The 24507-nt window shown below is 49.0% G+C and overlaps 2 protein-coding genes across 6 annotated transcripts in view; both read left to right on the top strand.

Annotated features, from left to right (window-relative positions):
• KCNJ4 (potassium inwardly rectifying channel subfamily J member 4) overlaps positions 1-10699 on the top strand; it is a 34190-nt gene extending 23491 nt beyond the window's left edge. For 3 of the 5 annotated variants that reach the window (XM_043543353.1, XM_007069095.4, XM_037881492.2), the window contains exons 2-3: positions 5928-6113; positions 8687-10699. In XM_043543353.1, the coding sequence (XP_043399288.1) occupies positions 6076-6113; positions 8687-10022 (1374 nt within the window). In that variant the 5' untranslated portion in view covers positions 5928-6075 and the 3' untranslated portion in view covers positions 10023-10699. The remainder of the gene's footprint in view (positions 1-5927; positions 6114-8686) is intronic. The other 2 variants (XM_027831242.3, XM_043543368.1) reach the window with 1 other exon arrangement.
• LOC102939466 (endosome-associated-trafficking regulator 1) lies at positions 1988-3142 on the top strand. Its single transcript, XM_027831230.2, has one exon. It carries the CDS (start codon positions 1988-1990, stop codon positions 3140-3142), a length of 1155 nt encoding a protein of 384 aa, XP_027687031.1.
• Positions 10700-24507: the final 13808 nt, after the last annotated feature.

The raw sequence follows: 24507 nt of genomic DNA, 5'->3' as shown, positions 1-24507 counted from the left end.
AAATCGTAGATCTGATAATGCCCATGAGATTCAGATTAAAGTGGATCACATGGTGCTTTCTGAAGACAAGACAGAGATCTCTGAGGTGGCCCTGACATAGAGAAGCTGGTCATTGACCAAGGGGTAGTGTCATGGCAGACTCTGAAGCAGCACCTGCAGCAAGGCACTGAGCGACAGCTGCCTCCCATCCCTGGACTAGTCGCCGGTATGTTTCTTTCTCTTCCAGGTTATGATAGATGTTGGGGGGGGCATATCCAGATGGAAACAGCTAACGAGTTTATTTCTGTCTTGCTCCTGATTTGGGTAGCTCCGGGTTTTGTGATTCTACGGCTTCCCTTTGCCAGTCAGGGGAGTGCTGATTCAGACTGCCACACCACCTCTCTGGGCCTATCCTGGCCAGCCTCTCAGTGGGTCATGCAGTCACATAGCACTCTGGCAATCCACTCGGTCTCCTCTCTGGTCCTCTGGGCTGGCCCAAGACACAGTCCCTGCCCCCTCAGAGGAAGCAGCATCATAAATGCATTTAGACCAGTTGTCCCAGTAAACCAATGAAATCCTATCACCGGGCAATGACACACCCGGTGTGTTAAGCCTAGGACGCATGTAGGGTTTTCAGCAATCCCGTATTACAAGGGATGTCCCTTATTTAAATAGATAATTGCCTGTCCTGTACTTAATTTCCATACAACAAGATCAGGAGTTGCTGGGTGCTGCAAAAGCAGCAAGGAATATGCCTGGCGAATGTAGGTGAGGACTGCGTATTTATTATTAATAATGATGATCATAATTAATATTGGGAGGTGGAGGGGGCTGCTAAGAAAACAGTCCCTTATTTTTTAAATAAATGTTGGCAACCTTAGATACGGGTGATTGAGCTATCCACACACATTGAGGGTTTCTGGTGACATCCTGTAATCCTGAGAACAAAGCTCAGCTCACCTGATCCTTGGGAGAGATAAATTGAGTCAATCACAGTTTCCCGGGATTGCGGTTGTTTATAACAGAAGGTTTTCATCACCAGATTTTGACACAATGCATGTTTTTATTAAAATCGGATTCAAATTCTTCTCCTGGCCCTGATCCTCATGAACCTCCCTCCCCACCATTGTGGCCTTATTCCTTTACCATGAACATCCTCATCTAATGCCTTACAACCCTGGCATGAATCCTACTGGTCCAAATCCCCATGCTATGTAGCCTTTAGTGACCTTATCTTCCTGCCATGAGATCCTTCTGCAATGATCCCCTGGCTAACCCTTAGTCTTGCCAATAGCCCATTGGCCATGATCCCCTCTGCCTTAAGGCTCCTGCTTTGAATTCCCCCTCCCCGTTACTCTATTCCCTCTGCCCTGATCCCAAAACAGGAGATGGATCATTTGATGATTACCTGTTCTGTTCATTCCCTCTGAGGCACCTGGCACTGGCCACTGCCAGAAGACAGGATACTGGGCTAGATGGACCTTTGGTCTGACCCAGTATGGCCATTCTTATGTTCTTATGATTTCAGATTGCTTTGTATAAACTCATTTGCATGTCAAGGCTATTAATGAACAACCCCATGGCTGTGAGGCCCAGAGTATGGGAGTGGGATATCAGAACTGACCTGGCCTATCCTACGCTTGACAGTTATTTGTATAGTTCAGTCTCATTGGCTGAAATGCTGTGAACATTGATCTGGCTGTTTCTCTTTCCCCTGGCTGCGAAGTCACAACATGAAATGCAGTTGTCTGATGACATCACAAACCTAGATGACTTCTGCTCCCTCCATTATTAAAGCTACAGACACATGCACACCCAGAGATGATTTAAGTACACATACTTCTGTAACTCACTGTCACACTTTGAATGGTGCCTAGGCTAAGACAACTGCTACAGAGGATGGCACAACAGTGGACGGCTCAGACAGCCCTGTCACAGAAGAGATGTGACCTGTGCTGGAGCTAATTTGCAGACTGCTACTTCTGTTGGAGTCTACAGCACTTCAAAAATGCCACGGCCGCTTTTCCCCTCAGGAACATTGGAGAGGGCCTGTCCACAGTCCCAAGGCCTAGCTAATGAGGAGGAGGAGGAACCCATATGCTGTTACCCGCATCACCCGCCACCTTCTCCGGACCATACTAAGAGCCTCATCAGCCCAGGGGACAATCATCTGGAAGATCCAGAGGGAGCCATTCCATTTTCCTTAAAGGGGTTTGTAAAAACGAAAACTCGTGGCACAGCAAAAGAAGAAGAGTCGAAAAATAGAATGTTTGCAAAGAAATTGGCCAGACACAATCTAGGCCTTGAAGATGACTCCTTATCTCCAGAAGCACTGGGCTTGAGCTTGGAATTTCAGGAACCATTTTACAAAGACCTGGAGATGTGTGATACCTTATCAGATGATGAGGATGATGACTGGGGTGGGAGCTATCATCACCCTGCCCTTGAAAAAGCCCGTAAGTCCAGGTTTGCCAGCATGTCACCTTGTAGCCCGCACGATTCTTTATATCACAACACAGCCAGACAGTTGGGAATGGAGACATTTGCTCCCTGCCTCCATCCCAGCAACTTGTATGTTTCCTGCACAGCTCATGACAAGGCACCTGAAAGTTGTGCTCTTCATGAAGAATCCATAGGAGACAGGGAGTATCCATCTCTGCAGCTGAGCTATGAAGAACTCAGAGAGGAGAATTCCATGCTCAGGAGGAAGATCAAAAGTATCCAGAGCTTCTCAGAAAGTCAGACACGCATGGTGAGAAACCTGGAGAGAAGACTGAGAGCCAGTGTGGTCAAAGAGGAGAAAGAGGCTCAGGGTTTAGAATCCATTGTCCATCAGGCAGAACGGAATCTGCAGGGGATGACCCAACGGGCCCTGAAGGCAGAAAGTAAGGCTGCAAAGCTGAAGCAGGAGATGTCCCTTCTCCAGGTGGAGCTGGAGAGCTTCAAGGCAGAGAATGACGTGCTGCGTGCAGGCCAGTCTGCCAGCCTGGGGGCAGTGCAACAAAATGTAGACGTTGCCTTGCAGAATCTCTGCCAGGTTATAGCCAATGCACACTTGTCAATCAAACAGCTGGTCTCAGGAACGGAAATGCTGCATTTTGTGGCTGACCTCCTGAAATCCATAGACAAGATTTCTGAAGTCAAAAAGGAAGATGATGGATGAAACAGCACTTAGGGGGCTCCCACCTGTGAGTGTATAGACTGAGATCACATTGTTCCCAGACTGCAATCAGTAATGCAATGTTTGCTTTCACATGCTGAAATGTTGCGTGTCTTCAAATAGGTGGCCTTTATCCTTCCCAGAAGTACTTTTATTGTAATTAAATATGAATTTCATGTACTAATGGAGTGTTAGCCTCCGGTGCTCTGTTTCAGTAGTGCAGTGCCCCAGGCTGGGAGAACCAGCTCTTTGTCCTGTCCTCGACAGAGGTCCCGTGTCGAGGTATTTTACAGGCTTTGGGCTACAAGCCAGAGCCCACATTGGGAAGGGGGTGGCACAGAGGCTCGGTACCAGCAGGAGGCCCTGCAGATGCACTGGCTGACTCAACCAGAGTTCTTTCACGGGAGCTGGGGCAGAGCACGCCAGAGGGGGCTGTGTTATCCTTTATCAGATAGCAGTTTACACTCCCACCTGGCTTATTTGTGCTGGCTGGCACAGAAGGTGGCTGGGCCTCAGCTCTGTGCACATCTCACCTGTCCCTCTCCCCCTGCCCCCGTTGGTGGCTTGGGGAATGGAAGGAACCAGAGTTCTGGGCATGTTTGCATAGGGTTACAACGAAGGGAAAGCTCCTTATACCCTCTTAGCACTTCCCTTGAACTCAGGGTCAATCACAGTCTGTCCCCTTTAGATGCAGAGGGTTCCTCTCCCTGGAACCTTTACATCCATGCATGGAGAAGGACGAGAGAGACTTGCTCAGTAACCTTTATGAAGTTGTTAAATATCCAAGTGTGATCTGAGACAATGTCCCTTTCTTCACACTACTAGTTCCAGTGCGGCCTAACTGTGTGTGAAAATGCTTTGATTTCCATGTCCTTGTCCCATGGCAGAAAGGGAAAGTGCTGAGATTTAGCCATCACGGTAGCTGTACTATCTCAAGAAGGGGATGTTCCTCCTCCCACTGCTAGACCTGCGTGTGTTGATGTGGCAACCCTAACTCTGAATCTCCTACCTGTTGCAGTTTGCTAAAGAATATACAGCACAGGCAGTCTTGTCCTTGCTCTGGTGGGACCATCTCCAGGGATGAGGGGGGATAGTCTCCATCACCCCTTAGCCTTTCTGTTGGGCTTAGATTATCAACCACAATTCTGCTGCAATATATGCAACTGCACAATTGCATTTTACACAGAGGGCCTCATCTATTTTACTAGAATTTTCTCAACAGCCTTTAATGCTCTTGGCCACCAGGGAAGGGTGGCAAGGCTCCAGCCCCTGATGGAGCTGGGTGGGGTGGCTCTCAAGTGGCTGTGTTTATTTCTGCCCAGGTAGGCTAAGAGGGTAATTATTTGTCTTCACCTTGAGCCCAGCCAGTAGAGTACCCAAGGTTCTATCATGTCTTCACTGCTGTTCACTCATGATTCCATTCTGTCCATGTTCCTCTTCAAGTGGCCATGTATGGATGGTCTCAGATACCAAAGTGCCTGAGCAACATTTTTATCTGCCTGTGAGGCAGCTGGTTGAAACTCAGCCCAGCCAAGCCAGAGGTAGGAGGAAGTGTTTTGAGGAGCTGGCTTGTGATTTGTCCATGTTCATTATTCACGGAGTGTGTCCACCACTAGTTAGCCAGAAGCAGAACCTGGGGATCTCCCTTAGCAGCGTGGAACTCCATTTTGCACCAGTGATCAGAAGCGGCTATTACTGTCCCTGGCTTAGAAACCCAGATGTTTCGCTTAGACTTGGACCGTGACCAAATCATCCACCATACCTTTCTCACATCCAGGCTAGTCCACTGTAATGTGTTCCTAATCGCGCTTTCCTTGAATTTGCCCTGGAAAAATGGCTGCTTACTTGCTCCTGATGATGGGAGTGAGGGAGTGGGCTGCTTATGCCTGCATTCTGCAATGGCTGCCAGGAGCCCAAAGAGTACAGTGCAGGATTAGCACTGGTCCACAAAGCCCTTCCTCATCTAAGAGTCATCACCCCTTGCAGTATGTCACTGCAGCTCCAGTCAGCCAGGACAAGTTGATTCTTGGTCCTTCGGGTTCATGGTTCTTTGGTTTAATCAAGACCAGGCCAGGGGCATGGCTTTCTCAGTCCACTGAACCCTCTGCAGCTGGTTATCTAGCAGAATCCTTCCTTGGCTGCTTTGGGGGCATGTTGTAAGGCCTGTTTATTACTGCAGCCTTGTCCCTATCTCTGGATAACTCCTGTGTATCACTTTGCTTTTTTGTATCCGTTAACCACTTTCCTTCTCTGTCTTTGGGGTGTGTTCACCGGGAAGTGTTCCCTCTTGCCTGGGGTGCTGGGGGTGGTTTGCCTGAAGGCTTCTGAGCTCCTTTAGCCCTTGTTTTTGGTGTATTCTGACCATCTGATCTCTAATCCCCATGTAAGCTTTTATGTTACTGTAGTGCATAATGCTAGGTGCCTTAGAAAAGTGCTAAATCGTGGGTTCTTGACCTGGGAGTTATGACTGACCTGCCCTTCCCATATTGCTACCTGGGAGGGGAGACTGGGTTATGTACACGGGAGCCTTGGGGGCTGTGGTATGGCAAAGGGGGCTGCAGTATGGTGATTGCTGGGAACGGCTGTACTGTCTGTATAAATCAGTTCTTTATACCTGTTTTTACAACTAGTGGATTGAGACCAAGTCTTGGCGAGATAGAGCAACATTATGAGGCCTCTCCTGAGTGATCACAGAGACCTGGGAACTCCATGCTCTGCTAGCTTGGCCAGGGACTGCTCTTTTTGGTTGTCATGTTGATGGGATTTTCCTTTGTTGTTTGTCTCTAAGGTGTGTGCTCAGCACCAATCACAGGTATGGCTGGAGCCACAGCTCATCAGGGGTGAGTCCCAGCCTCACCCGGTCCCATGTGAGCTCCGCTGTTTGAGACTCGAGACACGTACAACTCCCACTGCATTTCACGATCTGAGATACCCTGATGATAAAGCGAGCCATGGGTAGCGTCCGAGTTAACAGGTGAGTGACCCCTTCTCAAAGGCTGTCATCATCCCTGGGATTATGGGATTCCTTGCCTAACCCCTTCTCCCCCCAGCGGCATGTGTGTCTCTTTAAATCTATTCCAAACTACACCTCATCACTCCCCACAGTGTCAATGGCTGCCAGGCCACACCTGCTCTGCTTCTCCACTCCAAGTTTATGGCCCTTTTCCCCTGCTCCCACCTTATTAGGAATGTGCCACACATATGTGAGGAGTTACCAGTTCTCAGCCAGATCAGTCCCTTTAGTGGAAAGGGGAAGCAGATGAGGGGAAGGTGACGGGCTGAGGCAGTTGCCCGGCAAGAGGGGAGATGAATTACAGATTTCTGCCTGTAATCATCAGGAAATAAATGCCCACCTTCCATAGACCTCACTTTGCCCTTCCCAAATGAAGGGAAGAGGGTGAATGATTTGGGAGATGATTATTATCACCTTGAAGAGACCCCCATGTTTGACTCATGCGGCATCTCAGGAACCGTTAGAGACGGGGTCAAGGAAGCCATCTTGGAGAACTCCAGATGGTATGCTAACCTAGGGAGATCAGTGGAGTACAGAGACGGTCCTTGAAGGAGAGGCACTGAAAGCCAGGATGCCCCCTGTGGGCTCCCTCCTCCTGAAAGTCTATCAACTTAATTCTACCAATGGTCAGAGCATCCACTCTGATTATGGGATCAGGGAAAAACTGTGATGTCATAGAGAGCCTTATGTGACCTAACAGTAGCAGCTTTCTTCCTGACAGGGAGCAGGGAAGTGGTTGGGATATTCTGAGGGAGAGGGGAGCGTGAGAGCGGGACAAGCAGCTCTCAGAGAGAGGGAGTTTCTCACAGGGAATCTGCCAGCAGTTTGGCTGTTGTTGATCTCTAAATTACACCTTTGGCTCTGGATACAGGATGCTGGGAGCCATGTTCGTTGCTGTGGCAACAGAATTGTCCTGAACTCAGGAAGTGTATAAACATTGTCACAGATGCACAATTAGATCAGTGAGGAGAAGGCAACAGAAAATAGAAACTTCCAACCTTATATAATTCAGGGCCAAAATGTTATAAGATCCCAGGCCCTTGTGCTTAGTCTTCTCTGCTGGCTGCATCTGCACCTCATTGTAAATTAAGACTCTCAGGGCTTTGAGGTATTTTCTCAGAGTTAAGGCAAGTCAAGATTTCAGTGTTGTGAGCTTCCTCACAGTGGAGTTCAGTCAGGACTTGGGTAGAATGAGTTTCCTTGCAGCGATGCTCTGCAAAATGTCCAACCAGGGATCCACCAATCTTTAGAGCCCTGCATGGATACAAACACGTGTATCCACATCCAAGCTGTGACCCGCACAATTTATCTGCGGATATCCGCAGATTTGCAGGTCTCTACACCGGGGGCCGGGTTGAGGCTCTGAGGTACCGCACCCCCCCTCCACCGGAGCCCAGTCGAGGAGAGCCACGCAGGCAGCTGTGAGGAGCCCGCCTGGAGTTGTGGACCCTCCACCTGCCCTTGGCCGGGCGGGGAGCCTGAGGGGCGGGGCCACGGCCGGGAGCTGCTCTTAGGTCCCGTCCGCCCCCACATCGCAGGCAGATGGAGGGTCCACCGCGGCTCCTCACGACTCCCTAGTTGGGCTTCACGCTGGCCTGGCCTGGGGAGGGGGGTGACCTGGGGAGCTGTCCGAGGAGTGCTTGGGCCCCCAGCTCAGGGCAGGTGGAGGGTCCGCCGCAGCTTCCCGCAGCTCCCCACCTGGCTCTGACTGTGGCCGGGCTGCTGCTCCGAGCTGGCCGGAGCCAGAGAGCTGTGCTGGCAGCTGGCTCCCTCCACCTGCCCCGGGCGAGGGGCCCAAGCAGCCCCCGGCCTCTGTCCCTGCCCCGCACGCCTCCCACCCAGGACAGGTGGGGCGACCCAGGCTCCCCACAGCTGCCCGTGTGGCTCTCCCAGACCGGGCTCCAGTGGGGGGACGGGGGGGGGGCCTCAGAGCCGCAGCCCAGCCACAGTAAGAGCCAGGGGGGCAGCCGCAGAGGACCCTCCACCTGCCCTGGGTGGGGGGCCCGAGCAGCACCCGGTCCCTGCCCCCCAGACCCTGCACTCAGGGCAGGTGGAGGGTCCACACCGCATTCCTCACAGCTGCTCGCCCGGCTCTTACCGTCAGAGCCCTGTGTGGATACATTTGCATTCGCATCCGCACTGCTGTCCATGGACATAAAGCGGATACTTGTGGATTTGCAGGGCTCTACCAGTCTTACTGCCGTGTCTTGGTAGAACCAGCTGGGGAATCAAGTGTTGTGAACTTCCTCATGACAGTGCCCTGTCAGGACTCCAACACTTCCTCACAGCAGCATCCTGACAATGCCAAAGAGGACCCAGATAGTGCCAGAGGAGGACTCGTGCTCTTCCTCAGAGCTCTCCCTTGGTAGTGCCCAGCTAGCCACAACTCCAGTTGTTTCCACTTCTTCACAGCAGGGCTTTGTCTCTGAGAGCATGAGCTTCCTCCTGGGGAGCCAGTGACCCTGTAAGTGCTCAGGTTCCCCCCCACACACACTCTTTTTGTTTATACCTCAGCAGTTTTTTTTCTCTGAAAGGTACAGCATTGTCTCAACTGAAGAGGATGGGCACAAGGTCTCTGCTCTAGGCAACATGAATGGGCACAGCTGGAATGGGAAAGGACATGTCCCCAGGCGGAAACGCCGTAACCGTTTTGTGAAGAAGAATGGCCAGTGCAACGTGTACTTTGCCAACCTGAGCAACAAGTCTCAACGCTACATGGCCGACATCTTCACCACATGTGTGGACACTCGCTGGCGCTACATGTTTATGATCTTCTCAGCAGCCTTCCTGGTCTCCTGGCTCTTCTTCGGCTTCCTCTTCTGGTGCATTGCTTTCTTCCATGGTGATCTGGTTGCCACTGGGGTGGGCGGTGTCCCCAGTACTGCAAAACCCTGCATCATGCATGTCAATGGCTTCCTAGGAGCCTTTCTCTTCTCGGTGGAGACACAGACCACCATTGGGTATGGGTTCCGTTGTGTGACTGAGGAGTGCCCGCTGGCCATCATGGCAGTAGTGGTCCAGTCCATCGTGGGCTGTGTCATCGACTCCTTCATGATCGGCACCATCATGGCCAAGATGGCGCGGCCCAAGAAACGGGCCCAGACCCTCCTTTTCAGCCATCATGCTGTCATCTCTGTGCGTGATGGCAAACTGTGCCTCATGTGGCGAGTGGGAAACTTGCGGAGGAGTCACATTGTGGAGGCTCATGTCCGGGCTCAGCTCATCAAGCCCTACATGACACAGGAAGGTGAGTACCTCCCGCTGGACCAGCGGGACCTCAACGTGGGCTACGACATAGGCCTTGACCGTATATTCCTGGTGTCCCCCATTATCATTGTCCATGAGATTGATGAGGAGAGCCCACTCTACGGAATGGGCAAGGAGGAGCTTGAGATGGAGGACTTTGAGATTGTTGTCATCCTGGAGGGGATGGTGGAGGCCACAGCCATGACCACCCAGGCTCGCAGCTCCTACCTGGCCAGTGAGATCCTCTGGGGCCACCGTTTCGAGCCTGTGGTCTTTGAGGAGAAGAACCGCTACAAAGTGGACTACTCACACTTTCACAAGACCTACGAGGTGGCTGGCACCCCTTGCTGCTCAGCCCGGGAGCTGCAAGAGAGCAAGATCACCATCCTGTCTTCTCCGCCACCTCCTAGTGCCTTCTGTTATGAGAACGAGTTGGCCTTAGTCAGCCAAGACGAAGATGAGGATGAGGATGAGGTGGAAGTGGGGCCCGGGTTAGGAGGAAGCACCAAGAAGGATGGAGGAGTCATCCAGATGACGGAATTTGGGAGTCACTTGGATCTGGAACGGCTACAGGCTACCATCCCCCTGGACACCATCTCCTACCGCAGAGAGTCAGCCATCTGACTCCTCCTGCCTTTCCATTCCACATCTATTGCCCACCATCTCCTTCTCCCTTTCACTCCAGTGCTTAGTTGAAAAATTCCCCAGAGAACCTCCTTTGCCTATGTCTCAGCCCCTGAGCATGTACAGTGTGAGACATGCTCATGTTTCCAGTGGGCACAACCCACACTGGAACAGACTTCTTGCAACCAGATGGGAGAGCAATATGTGTATTTTGAACTCCCACATTGACAGCTGATGTGAGGGAATGCCCCCCACAAGCCCCACCACTGTTGGGGGCTGGAACCATGGGAAGACAGGCTTGAACCCAAAGCAATCACCTCAGTACAACCGTTGGCCATTAAATGGGTCCAGCTTGTTACCAGAGACGAAGTAGGCTATAAATGCCAACCAAACTGGGAGGACAGGAGAATCTGGGGGTCATGGGGAAAGAGTGAAAAGGATCTGGGAAGTGGGGTGTATTTTGCATGTTTTTTGCTTGTTGTACATGATATTATTGTATATAAAACAGATCAAGAACCAAAATCCATATTCTTCCATTTAAAATCCCAGATCAGGAGTCAAGGACTCAGTAGCCCTCTTGACTCTCTCTCTGGCCCTTGGCATCCTTGACTCTCAGAGGCAGGTTGACTCCACCGACGCATCCCAAATCTCCCTTGGTTCTTTTTTAAAACTATTCCCGACTTTTCCCAGAGACACCCACCAGAGGAGGAAGAGCTCTGTGTGTGCAGAGGGAATGTTAACTGGGGCAGTGTCTGGATGACAGACAAATGACTCGTTCAGGACAGTGGTTCCTCCACAAACTCTTTCCACCTCCTCTATCCTCCTCCCTCTGTGAGCAGCTCTACAACTGAATTTGTAACTATTTATTTTTAAAAAGAAAAGGAGTATTTGTGGCACCTTAGAGACTAACTTCATCGGATGAAGTGAGCTGTAGCTCACGAAATCTTATGCTCAAATAAATAGGTTAGTCTCCAAGGTGCCACAAGTCCTCCTTTTCTTTTTGCGAATACAGACTAACATGGCTGCTACTCTGAAACCTATTTATTTTTAATAAAGTATAATGCCCCAGGGGAAGTCTGGAAAGAAGAGAGAGAAAGAGACCCCACGGCTGAGGTAGAGCGTAGTATTATTACTGCTAGGATCTATTTGATATTTATATTGCAGTAATGCCCGGGAGTCCCAATCAGGGCCACATTGGCCTAGGTCCTGGAGATGCCCATACGAAGATGGGCCCTACCCTAAAGAGTTTGCAGTCTAAGAACACAAGTGGCATATGAAAAGTGTTGGGACAGGGATACCACCCGTTATATGCGCATAAACATATCCACTTGGTATAGCACTCGGTGCCCTTCGGATGGGGGCAAGGCCACGTAGAGGTGGATGAGCCTCCTAGGGGAGAGCGGGGTCCCTTAGCTCAGGCAGGAGAGGTTCATGCATTAAGAACCACAGGTCCCAGGTTCAATCATATTGCCAATAGCCCACCCAGGGTTACAGACATTGTATTCAATTATTATACATGTACATACCTTTGCTTAAAAATGATGATACGTGAAGTGTCAGCTATGCCCATGAGGAGACCAATCCTGCTCTTGTTGAAGCCAATGGGAGTTCTGCCAGCAACATCAACAGCAGCAGAATTAGAACCTTAGTGAGCAGCAGGCCAAAACACCAGATCTATCTAAAGCTTTCTCTTACTTCAGTAAAGTGGTGTGCTCTTAACTTGAGTTAGCTAACTGGACGTATAATCCTAGTGAACACAAGGCACTTTATAGTTGTCACACACATTGGCAGGTTGAGTTAAAGCCCACCCCTGCCATACTCTTTAATTCAACCTGCAAACTTGGAAGAAGACTACAAACTGCTTTGTCTTCACTAGGATTTTATCTCAAGTTCATTAACTCAAACACACCTTTTTTTGGTCATGAAGACAAGGCCTAAAAGAGACTGTCTTGGAAGTTATCCCACTACTGCCACCCAGTGATTTATTTATACAGGAGGAAGCCAGGGAAATCCTCCCCCTCCTAATTGTCTCTTCCTTGGTTCTAAGCATTCACTAGCTTCTCAGCCCAAGGAGATGTGTTTTCCTCTTCTCACTAGACCAGAGCCTGAAGTCATTACTTAAGTTTTGCTCAGATAAGATTCTCACTGAAGTCAAGGGGAGTTTTGCCTGAGAAAGGGCTCCAGGTCACCAGTTATATTACAGGCATGCTTAATAGGTAGGTGAAGAAATGGGGGTTACAGCAACTATTGGTAGGTTTTATTAACAATTGCAAAAACTCCTCCATTAGTGGGCATATAAAATATGTGCAGAGAAGGGGGGGGAGTGAGGAATCTGTGAGTGCACTGCACTGCCGCTTAGTGGTTCAGTGTGGCCTACGGGAACTATGGAGACGCTTTCCACCCAGGAAATGGAAGCCGTGGAGACAGTCCTTCAACACTACAGAGAAAAAATACAAGAGAGAAAAAACAACCAGATTGACGGAATAGCTGCTCTTGGTCCATACAGCTAAACCCCATGGGAGAGCAGCTGCTTTACATGAGAGAATGACCTCCCACCCCATCTCCTGGGGCACCTATGACACAAGGAAACAGGAACAAAATACACATGTAGCATGACAACATTTTGTAACTGGCACAAAATGGGGGAAGGGAAGGAGGGAATGGATAGCACAGGGAGTAGAAGAGAGGAGATTAGGAGGAGGGGATGAGAAGGAGAAGCTTAGGGAGCAAGAGTAGGAGAAGGATTAAGTGAAAGTGGGGGGGATGAAGGAATAAGAAAGATGAAGGGAGCGAGGTTGTGAGGGGATCAGGGAATAGGTAAGGGAGAGTTAGGAGGAGGAGAAAGGAAGGGGGAGTAGGTGAGAACCGCCAGGAATGAGGAGGAGGAGGAATGAGGGTAGATGTGTAAATGGTCCTTCACCCACCTCCCTAAATAGGTCAGCAATGATTCATTCATACCTCCCCCATTGGAAGGTACATATTAGTAAATGTGCGTAGGAGCCACATAGATTATTGTGTTTCTAATGGATTTTCCCATCGCTAGCATGACATGCACCCTCATGTACCACTTGCTGATCCATGTGAGTCCCTGTCCCTACTTCTCCTCTCTTCTCTCCCAGCTGCTAATTAATGAAGGGTTTTGTTTGTTTGTTTTTCCCCTTGAGGGCATAAACAAGGCTCAGTATTGACCTGGCTTTTAATATAGCTTTCAGAGGCTTGTGCCTGTCGCTGGGGCACTGTACTGGAAACAACTAATGGACCGAGAAGGAATCCAGGACACACATCCACAGACTGGGGAGGTGTACACAGGGAGAGGAACCCACACAGCTGTGCACCTGTGTGCCATGTAGCAGTGTACACCAGAGATAAGGCAGTGAGTGTGCAGACACAGGATGCGCACAAGATCGTCATGTGTCTGCGTGTGCACAAGACTCTGCACATGCAGACATAAGGATGTGCACAAATACGTACACATGCAAACATGGTGACATGAGTGTGTGTACAATGTTCAGTGCATGCAGACATACAGCCTTAGGGGAATGTGAACAATGGTCTATGTGGGCAAATACATCAATATGGGGCCCTGTGCTCTTTGCACAGGACTCAGCTTGTGCAAACATTGGTTTGGGCCTGTGCACACGGCTATCCATGTGCACACATACAGAGAAAGCATGCACACAAAGGTCTATGTGTGCAAACGTATAGAGATGGGGAAAGTGTGCAATACTCTGATGTGTAAAGATGAGGTGTGTACAATGCAATAAATGTGCAAACATGCAGAGGCAGAGGTGTGTACAAGCAAACATGTAGAGATGGGGTAGGTGAACAAGGCTCTACACCCGAATTGACAACTCATAGCATTCAGGTATTGGGAGTATGGCCACAAAAATATCATAAGATCGGCTACAAATCGTGAGACTTTTAAAAAATAGTAGGTTTGGGGATCATTTTATTTGTCTTCTGGTTTCTGTTTTTATATTTCCTCTGTAACCAGGAGGACTAGAAATATACTTTTTAAAAAATGAAAGCTGAGAGTCTCATTGAATCACATGATCCGAGCAGCTGGGGCTTTAAGGAAAAAAACACCAAATATTGAGAGACTCGCAATCAAACTGTGAGAGCTGGCAACATTGCCACACATACAGAAAGAACAGAAGAGAAAGCTGAGGGAGACAGATGGAAGGAATGGTGGAGAGAAGAAGGAGAAGAGAGATGAAAGGAGGAGAATGAGCTCCTAATTCTTCCTCTCTTTCCCTTTGCTTTCACATGACACCCTGCCTTGCTCCAGCCCCTCCATTGCACCACGGGAGGGAGTGCCTCTCTCGGAAAAAAAGGGAAACTGAATGCCCAATGGTGAGGTGAGTGCTCTCTCCGGTGGAGTGATGTGGAGTTAAGACAGAAATAAGATCTGCTACCCCCTAACCCCCAAACACCATAACCACAGTCACAACTCAACCTCAACTCTGGGAGTCCAAAGCCAGTGAAAATGGCATCATTGAAGCCCTGTGGCCTGGTAAATATATGGAAACCCTGCAGTCTGGCCTATGGTGTTGCCATGGAAACCAAAACCTCACTGAGTTGTTATTATTTCCCTGGAGAACTCTTAGACCAGGACATGACACCCTTGAGAAGGGCTCCCATATGTCCCTAAAAATGAGGAGGGTGCCTGTTTCCAGGCCTTGCCCTGGTCACCCAGGGTTGCAGCCAACTCCCACAATTTGTTGTATTTCTTAAACTCCCAGCTCCTGGAGTCTTGTGAATACCTGAGAGTCTCTGCTTTCATTTTAAAAACAAAGTACAGTATGTTTCTATCCCGCATGGTTGCAAAGAAAAGCTTGAAAACTAGAGACTCAGAAACAAGATGGCAAATAAAAAGATCTCCAATATTTATTATTTTTTTAAATCTTCAGATGTTGTGGGGCCTGACTCATGCTACTTCCATGCTTGGAGTTGCTTTCATGGCTTGTCCCTGTTGCCTGTACAAAAACGGTCTGGTAGTGATTTGTGTAACACCTGCAGACTGGCTGCCTGAGTGGGTGATATTCAGGACAGGCTGGTGTGGCTGGGAGCGTGTGCACTTTAGGAACCATGTATCCCCCCTAGCATACCTGTCACACGTTGCTACCCCCTCCCTTTCCCTCTGCAAAGAGGACTCCCTGTGTAGCCCTTCCCCAGCTCTCCAGCCAAGTCCTCACAGCGGCCTTCCCCAGGCACCTAGCAGCAAAACCACAGGTGAAGAAGGAGAGGACAAGCCAAAGCCTGGTGGAACATACTCTCCCACACACAAACACTTGTACACCCCACTCACTCTACACACACACTAACACATCCCAGGCATACCACAACCTCTTCCCACAAACATACTGTCACCATAAGCTCCACAAAGACACATCACTCACACCATGTATAATCACCTAGAACAAATCCACTCTCACAGCACACACACACACTGCCAATTCCCCACAGACATATAAACACCGAGACACAAACGCTCCCTACACATACAGACACCACAATCTCCTCTGCATACACTACTATACCGCGCATGGGGCTGTCCAGCCCACATGTCCCCTGTCATATGCTCCAGGACGCTTGCTTTCCTGAAGCGGGTCCCGCAGGAGAGTGCTTCCCACCTGCCTCTCATCCCTGGCCCTCCAGACTTTGTCATTGGGACCGTCCTGCGAGCCTCCCCGGCTGCCCCTTACATGCAACCTAAATTGGCTACACAAGAAACAGATGGTCTGCCTCTGAACTGCACCCAGGAAGCAGCTGTATGTGCTTGTGCTTCACACCATCCGCTGCCTTGCCCTCATGTCCTGCCCTGACACCAGGTGGTGGGACCTGCTGCCACCTGAGGAGGGTGAGGAACCCCGGCAGGCCAGTCTGTACTCCCCTCTGATCCTTCACAGAGCCATGAGCATGGGCATGGCTCACAAACACTTGTCCCTTTTTGCGGTGAGAGGGAGACCCTAGCGCATCTCTACGTCGAGTGCATCAGATTGCAGCCCCTCCTCCGGCTCCTGCAGAACCTCCAACTGCGGTTCTGGCTGCACTTCTCCCCACACCTCCTGCTCTACCCACGGCCCATCGGTGGCCCCACAAAGTTGCAAGACCTCCTCAGCAACTGCCTCCTGGGGCTGGCCGACTCGGCTGTCCATCATACCCACAGGAGGAAGCTGGGTGGGGTGGGGCGCTCTGTGACAGTGAGGCCCCTTTCTGTTCCCTTCTCACATCATGTCTCTGGGCAGAGTTCCTCCGGATGGTGTCCGCTGACTGCTTAGATGCCTTTGTGTAGCAGTGGGTGTCATCTGAGGGGCTCTCCTCAGTATCCCCCTCAGGATCCCTCATTATTAACCTTTGACTCCACTTCTACTCCTGTTTTCTCTTTTGTTGGCCCCTGTAATCACTAGTAACCTGGGCTCAGTGATTCCGCCCCCTTAGCTAAGGGGACTGGTGCCCAACTCCAGTACTACTGACAGTACACACTACCATGCATACCACACCCATCAGCTATATAAATTAGAGATATAAACACAAACTACCCTTTCATAGCCTCCTAGCATACACACGCCCACCACGAATACATAAACCACACAGCGTCCCCATACACACCACAGACTCCTAACACATGCGCACTCCCATCGCAGACGTACCCACACACCACAAATGCCACCTAGTCAGACTTCATAGATATACTCAACACACGTGGAGTTTTGCCTATGGTGCTATGTATGTGACATTCAGAGCACTGCACCTGCTTCTCCATAACAGACTCCATACCACCTCACCCCAGCTTTGACTAAAGCAGATTGGTCCTACTATCTGCTAGGGCACAATATTGGACTTCTTCCCTTCGGCAGGATCTCTTAAAGCCCCAATGCTCTGGAGGGTTTCTCCCTCTCTTTGCTTGCCACCCCCCCCCCCCCGTTCTGTGGGTACTTCCCCCATCCTCTTTTAACTTACTGTTAAGCCCCTCCACACTGGGCCCAGGGAGCAAACAAAGGGCTTCATCCTACCTTTAACCTCAGGATCAAGACTCAGGGCCCAACCCCACAGCTTATGGAAAATTGCTGTAACAGCTGCACCACCGCCTTCGCTCACATTTGCTGAAGGAACATTTTTTCATTTTTGAGAAATGGTCTTTTTTCCGCCAAAATGGAAAAAAAAAACCCGTCTTTTTTTTTTTTTTTTGAAACCACTCTCAGCATTTTGCAATTTATCAAAAGCCCAGCAAATGAAAAGTGTTGACTAAAAAACATTTTTTGCATAAAGGTTCAAAATAGTGAAAAAAATGGGTCCAATTTGAATTCTGCAAAATGGAAACACATCTGAGATCTTTCACACTGAAAAGCAAATGTACTATTTTGTCAACCAGCCCCTGATTGGGTCACGTCTGGGCAGGGGCTGTTAACACGTTGTACTGGTGTAGGTCGCTGCCTTCTACAGCGGGATTTCAGGTCTTCCAGAGATCCTGTATTTTTGCAGCAGAGGTCTTGAGTTCTCTCATTGCTTGTCCATGTGAAATACTAGGTGGCCATGGTTATAGGGGCCAGGGGAAGAGCGAACCTGCCTTCACAAGCTATTAAGGGCTTGCTCCTGCTCCCATTAAAGTCAATGGGAGTTTTGCCATTGACTTCAGGAAGAGCAGAATTAGGCCCTAATGGACTGCCACTAATAGTGACAGCGTTGGAAAAGCCCAAAGGGCACCAACTGTGCACTGAATCTGTGAAGTTGGGATTAACTATTCCAGACTGTGGAGGGGGGATTAAGCTAGGGAGGAATCTGGCACTGGGGAATTGAATTCCTCATTCAAGCCTGGAGATGGCCTTGGTCAGACTGTTACAGCATTGCAAAGGGCTCCAGTCCGTGTTGCTATCAGCTGAAGGGCCCCCCCCGTTTTGGGGGAAGGAGGGGGGGCGGAGGAGATAAGAAAACGCCCAGTAGGGAGGATGCGTTGCGGGAAGGAACCCTCCTAGAGCCAGAGATCTATGCAGTGATCTCCCAGTGCCAATGCGTGTTTCTAAAAATTCCAGTAAGGAAATGGAAATAAGCAGGAGGTGGGAAGAACCCTGGGTATGGAGGGGTGAACATTGTATCCTGGCTTTTACTATTGACAACCTCAGTTTACTCAGCCCATTGCCTTCTCCGTTCCAACCTAAATTTCTATCCCTGCTCACGTAGTTGCCAAATTCATTAGCAAGGCAGAAATCACCCTTACAGTTAGATGCTGCTTCTTGCTTTCCCCACTCCCAGTAGACTAAATCACACCCTGAGGGGAGAGAAACTACAATGAGGTTTGACTGGAACACTTTACTGAAGAAACCTGGCCCATTGTCTGTCCTAAGAGCACCACCTAGGGACCAAAGGGTAGAGTGCAGCTCAAAACCATAGAATCATAGGACTGGAAGAGATCTTAAGAGCAGGGCCAGCCCACAATATTTTGGCACCTGAGGCGGGGAGCTCAAATGATGCCCCCGTGCCTCCTCGCTTGGGCCAAAACTTTGAAAGGTCTCAATTCTGCCATCTTCCTGTTCTACTCATCTCATGGTACTGTTCTGCTACCTACCCCAATAAAGGAGAACTAACAACTTAAAATGCCTTGTTCAAAAATTTTAAGTATCACTTAACTTTCAAATGCCTGAACAGCAAATGTAACTCTTCTTGTCTGCATAGTAAACACTGGCATTTTTATCTGTTTGAATAATCAAAGTGGTGCTTTCCGTGCCTTCTTGATTGCAAAGATTTGAACTGCTTGGCAGGCTGTGTGCGCAAAAAATTTCTTCTGTGCAAATTTTTGAAGCAGAGTTCAAATTTGTATGCCATGAGGCAAATGCGCCCAAGCGAGTAAAATGCTTATACATTTAAAAAGTTTTAATTTACAATTTGTGATAATAGTTTTACACCATGTTATTTTATAAATGTCATTTTTAAATACTTAGAAAAAGGAAATTTAACCATTCTTCATGAAGCAGAAGTTAGTTTTAAGGATTATGTTTTATGATCTTTTTTATAGACAATCACGAGCATATATCAAGCACATATTAATCATGATCATTATCAGTCCATAGGCTTCTGCCCGTTGGTGTCCGCTTTCACCTTTCATTCTATACACATGTCCGAAAAGATTTTGATAAACATATAATAAAGACAATTTAATAAGTATGCCATTATGTCAATTTATATGGGTTTTCAGATAGAGACATCATAAGTAAAAAAAGAAAAACAAGAGTTTGTGTTTTAAATTTAAAATTTTCCTAAAAAATATCAATAAATGATTATCAGCCAAGAATAAGATATGTAATTACAAATGCATTTTAATTTCCTTATTGGTCGAAATGTCAAAGACTGCTAAACTAACCTTACTATTTTTCCCTACGATCTTTTTCATTTGCCCATTCAATATAAACTCTGTCCAGATCTATCAGTCCTCCATCCAGCTGGTAACTCTTAATACACATCAGCATGTCCAAATGATCTACTTTACTTGTAAACGATTCCGTAGTTTGTTTTTTAGAGTGTTCATTAAGCTAAAGCCACGCTCACAGTCTGCACTTGATACTAGGAATGTTCCTCCCATATCCATCAACTTTGCAAGATCCTGAAACTGTTCGTTCTGGTGAGCAAATGTCACCATATCCGGGATACTTAAAACCAATTGGCTTTTGATTCTTTCGGCTACTGCAAACTTGAAGTCATTGTACTGACTGACTATAACAATCTCTTCAGCAAGGAAGTCTTGTATTTTGAACATAGGGATTTGACAGATGACACTTTAAGAAATCCAACTTCCATACATCATTCCACATTCTTCCTGTTGAAAATTCTCCCAAAGCTCTGGCATCTCGACAATATACACAAACCACTCCGTTGTCCTCATCATATGTGAATATTTCACGAAGTTTAACACTATGTGACTTTGGTGTAACCATCTCTATAGTCTCATCCAGCCATCCATATTTAAATGAAGTCCCTGTTCTTTTACACTTTAGGCCTTTAAACAGTGACATTTTGGGATTGATTTTTTTACCAGATTGGCTTATTTAAAATTAATACTTTTATTATATGGCTACTATTCCAATGCGCTTAACAGCGTGACTTGACAAAAGGGCAAACAGGAGATCATTCAGATCAGGATACCGGAAGTTTGTACATAGCTCCAATCACGTCCATGCATCTGCGGCAAAAACCTAAAGCAAAGTTTCACTAACAAAGTAAAAGTAACTTTTAACAAGTTAATGTTTGTACTTCCACTTGGTTCCTTCTCTCAGGTGAGTCTGAGAAGCAGTTTCAGCCCCATGCTTGAATGTGTCCACGTTCAAGAGGAGACCAATGAAGTAAATGGAGAAACATGGGGTTTAAAGTCAAGTCATTTTGATTACAGTTTTGCTTCATGCCCATACTTTAATTTCTACATTATTATAGCAACAAATAGTCTCAATACCCCCTAGAGGGCTATATACTCTTCGAGATATCAGCTTGCAAGCTTTGAGAAGGTACAGTCTTGACTCTCAATCAAACAGATGTCAGGATAGCAGCTACTAAAATCAGGGCAGAATCCGAGAAGGAGGCAAGGCACATTGCTAACTGGAATGATGTGAGTTCAGTGCCCTGTACTTTATGATGAAATCCAGGATGGAAATGAATGCTCCAGTGGAATAGTTGTGAGGCATTGGATGTTAAAATAGTCACTGGCCCCTTGAACTAGCAGGACTATTCTGGCTCCATCCCAGGACTTAAAATAGCAAGTCTGGGAATGCTATCCCAGTGAGATTTTTTTTATCCTTGATTGAGGCGTGTTGGTAGAGCTATTAGAGGTTCCCTGGGCTACAATAGCTGAGATTGCTGCAGATCAGGAGTGAGGGACATTGGCAGGATTGTGTGGTGCAAGGGGGGAAATGCATGGTCCTTGTCTGCTCTGTTTCAGATTCTGTCTATTCTGCAGCATTGACATTATCACATTGAAGTTCTAAATGCGTAGCACTTTCTAAAAAAGAAGGAACAAGTCTGTGCCACCCACAGAATTTTCCAGGCTCACATGTTTATTTATTTACACTATTAATTTATATTATGATAGCACCTAAAGGCCCCAGCCATGACTGAGGCTCCGTTGTGCTAGCTATTGTACAATCACATAATCAGAGACAGTCCCTGCCCCAAAGAACTTACAATCTAAATCAGAGGTGGGCAGACTACGGCCCGCGGGCCACATCTGGCCCGCGGGACCCTCCTGCCCGGCCCCTGAGCTCCTGGCCCTGGAGGCTAGCCCCCAGCCCCTCCCCTGCTGTTCCCCCTCCCCAACAGCCTCAGCTCTCCGTGCCGCTGGGTGGCTGGGCAACGCAGCTGCAGAGCTGCGGGCTGACCCGGTGCTCTGGGCGGCATGGCTGTAGCACCACCAGAGCCACTGGTGCTCCAGGCAGCACGGTAAGGGTGCAGGGAGCAGTGGGGGTTGGATAGAGGGCAAGGGAGTTCGAGGGGGTGGTCAGTGGTCAGGGCGGTCAGAAGGCAGGGAACAGGGGATTGAATGAGGGTAGGGGTTCCAGGGGGGACAGTCAGGAAGGAGAGGGGGGTTGGATGGGGCGGCAGGGGGCAGTCAGGGGCAGGGGTTCCGGGCGTGGGCAGGGGACAGGGAAAAGGGGTGGTTGGATGGGGCAGAGGTCCTGCGGGGGCAGTCAGGAATGAGAGGAGGGGTTGGATGGGGCGGTGGGGGGCAGTCAGGGGCAGAAGGTCCAGGAGCAGTCAGGGGACAGGAAGCAGGGGGTGGTGGATGGAGCAGGAGTCCCGGGGGGGGGGCGTCAGGGAACGGGGGGGGGGCATCAGGGAACAGTGGGGGTTGGATGGGGTAGGAGTCCCGGGGGGGCTGTCAGGGGGCGAGAAGCAGGGGAGGTTGGATAGGGGTCGGGGGCCAGCCCACGCCTGGCTGTTTGGGGAGGCACAGCCTCCCCTAACCGGCCCTCCATACAATTTTGGAAACCCGATGTAGCCCTCAGGCCAGAAAGTTTGCCCGCCCTGATCTAAATAGACAAGACAGGCAACGGATGTGAGGGGAAACAGAGGCACAGTGAAGTGAAGTGACTTGCTGCAGGTCAGTGGTAAAGCCAGGAACTGAATCCAGGTCTCCTGAGTCTCAGTCTACCTGAGTTTATCCAACAAACTCTATACACACGTCAAGAAATATAAAATAATAACTCACGAATACTGATTAAGTGCCCCCTCCCCCAAAAAATAGTTTTCGGCCCTCCCTTCAATCAAAAGATTCAAGGAAAAGATGAGCCTTACATTATAGTATTTTAGCCCCTAACTAGATAACCAAATGAGCTTTGATGGACCAAAGGCGAGGTGCATATTCCAGAGGCTGAGACCCTGTGCTGAGAATGCCCTGCCTGCTGCCATTCAGATCCAGGGACTGTTAGCTAAAATACCTCAGCTGCTCTTGAGAAGAGAGGTTTCCATCAGCCATCTGACCATATAGGACTTTAGAGATAAAAATCAACACCTTGCATTATATCTAGAAGTGAACAGGGGGCCATTGCAACCTCTAGAGAACAGGTCGGGTATGTTTCCTGATTGACAGCACAATGCAAGGAGGCAGCTGCAATCTACACTGGGCTTCTGAGTGGCCAAGCGCAGGCCCCTGTAGAGAGGACTGCACTAATCCAAGGTTAGTCCTGGAGTTGACCGGGGCCTATCCAGCGCAACTAGGGGAAGGCCTCCATGTGTTTCTATTGTGGGAACTGGTCATCCAAAAGGCGTGTTAGCTGAGCAAAAAAACCCACCCTCCTGAGCTATTGCAGGAAGTAATTCCCTGCCACCTCCCACCCTGTGCTGTGTGAGCAGGCTGTTGAGATGCCCTTTGTTAATCGGTGCCCCGTGCCTGGCATTTGGCTGGCCAGGACAAGCTGTCCCTGCCGGAGAAGCCCCTTGCATAAGTATTAAAGTGAAGCTGGGTTGAGATGTTGAACTAATCCACTGGGGCATGGTGGGAAGCCGCATATTAAAGCTGTTCTCTCTGCCCTCCCTTCTCTCCACGTGTTGTTTATCGCTCCTGCCCCTCCCACGGAGGAGGTACAGTATGTGAATTATCCTGAGAAAGCTGGTTTCATAACCGCCTGTCCTCCTCAGGCCGCATGGGGGCAGCACGCACACTGAAGTCTTTCCAGGATTAAGGCCAACCGCATTGAGCATGGTGTGAAAAACAAGCTCAAGCAAACACAGCACACACGACATGTACAGCACAGTACCACACAGTACCTGCACATGGCACACATATTTAGTCACCGTGCCCACATGCTCACACAGAACTCACACGACACACATATTCACTGCAAACTCACAAGCACATTCACCACCAATACACCACACATATATACACAGACATGATATGCACACTTCTCACCAATATACCACACGTACTCAGGACAAGCACATTCCTCACCAATATACCACATGTACACACACTCACTGCAAACTTACTACACCAAGTCCTCACAAATACACCACACGTACAAATGACACACTCACCACAAACTTACAAGACACATTCCTCACAAATGTACTATATGTGCATGACGCACTCTGAGACGAAAATTGATCCAGAATGGTCTCTGAAAAAGTAATCTTCTTCATGATGAATGTTGAGGTGAGGACTTACTTCCATTCACATAAAAAGGGAGGATCTTGTTTTTCCAGAGGCATAGGAAGGTTTAAGGCTGGTTTTCTAAGACAGTGGTCCTAACTCTGGTCCACAGTCCACTGGTAGTCTGTGGAGCATTTGTGTAACCCACGCTGGCAGAGTGCACGTATGAGTCATGTGAAGGAGACTCTACCTTTTACAGCTGCCCCTGCAAGCATCCAGGAACTTCATCAAAGCCACTCGTTCTGGGGGTTTTAGTGGTTTGGTTCCCAGACGAGACACCTTTGACCAGATTTTTAGATGCAACGGGCACCTGCAGCTCCGCCTGAAAGCAATGGGAGCTGTGGGTGCTCAGGGCCTCAGAAAGACCGGCACAAAGTGTCTCAAGCTGAGCACTCAAAAGGGAGGCAACCGAAATCTGAGGCTACTTTTGAAAATTTTGGCCAAACAGTTTGGTTGGCTGTAGAAGCAGGTGAGGTGCTAGCAGCCTCCACTAAGGGCTCCAGCAGCTAAGGCCAGGTCTACGCTCAAATGTTGAGTCAATTCAGCTATGTCATGCAGGGGTATGAAAAATCCACACCCATGAGTGATGCAGTTAAATCGACCTAACCCCCAGCGCGTAGACCGTGGAAGAATTCTTGCATCGACCTAGCTACCACTGCTCAGGGAGGTGGATTACCTATGTCGACGGGAAAACCCCTCCCGTCGCTGTAATGGTGGCTACACTGAAGTGCTACAGTAGCATTTCAAGCGTAGACTAGCCCTAAAAGAAGGACTGGGGAGATAAGTCAATGTCCACCAGCAGGAGAAGCGCCAGGAGTTAGCATTGGGACTTAAGCCACTTGTGAGGTCAGA

This window comes from Chelonia mydas, chromosome 1 (assembly GCF_015237465.2).
Source record: "Chelonia mydas isolate rCheMyd1 chromosome 1, rCheMyd1.pri.v2, whole genome shotgun sequence".
Classification (NCBI taxonomy): Eukaryota; Metazoa; Chordata; order Testudines; family Cheloniidae; genus Chelonia; species Chelonia mydas.
This window is presented reverse-complemented; position numbering and strand designations above follow the sequence as displayed.

What these genes read in the sequence shown, in the direction of transcription:
- LOC102939466 (XM_027831230.2), top strand. Translation starts at nt 1,988, where the DNA reads ATGCCACGGCCGCTTTTCCCCTCAGGAACATTGGAGAGGGCCTGTCCA.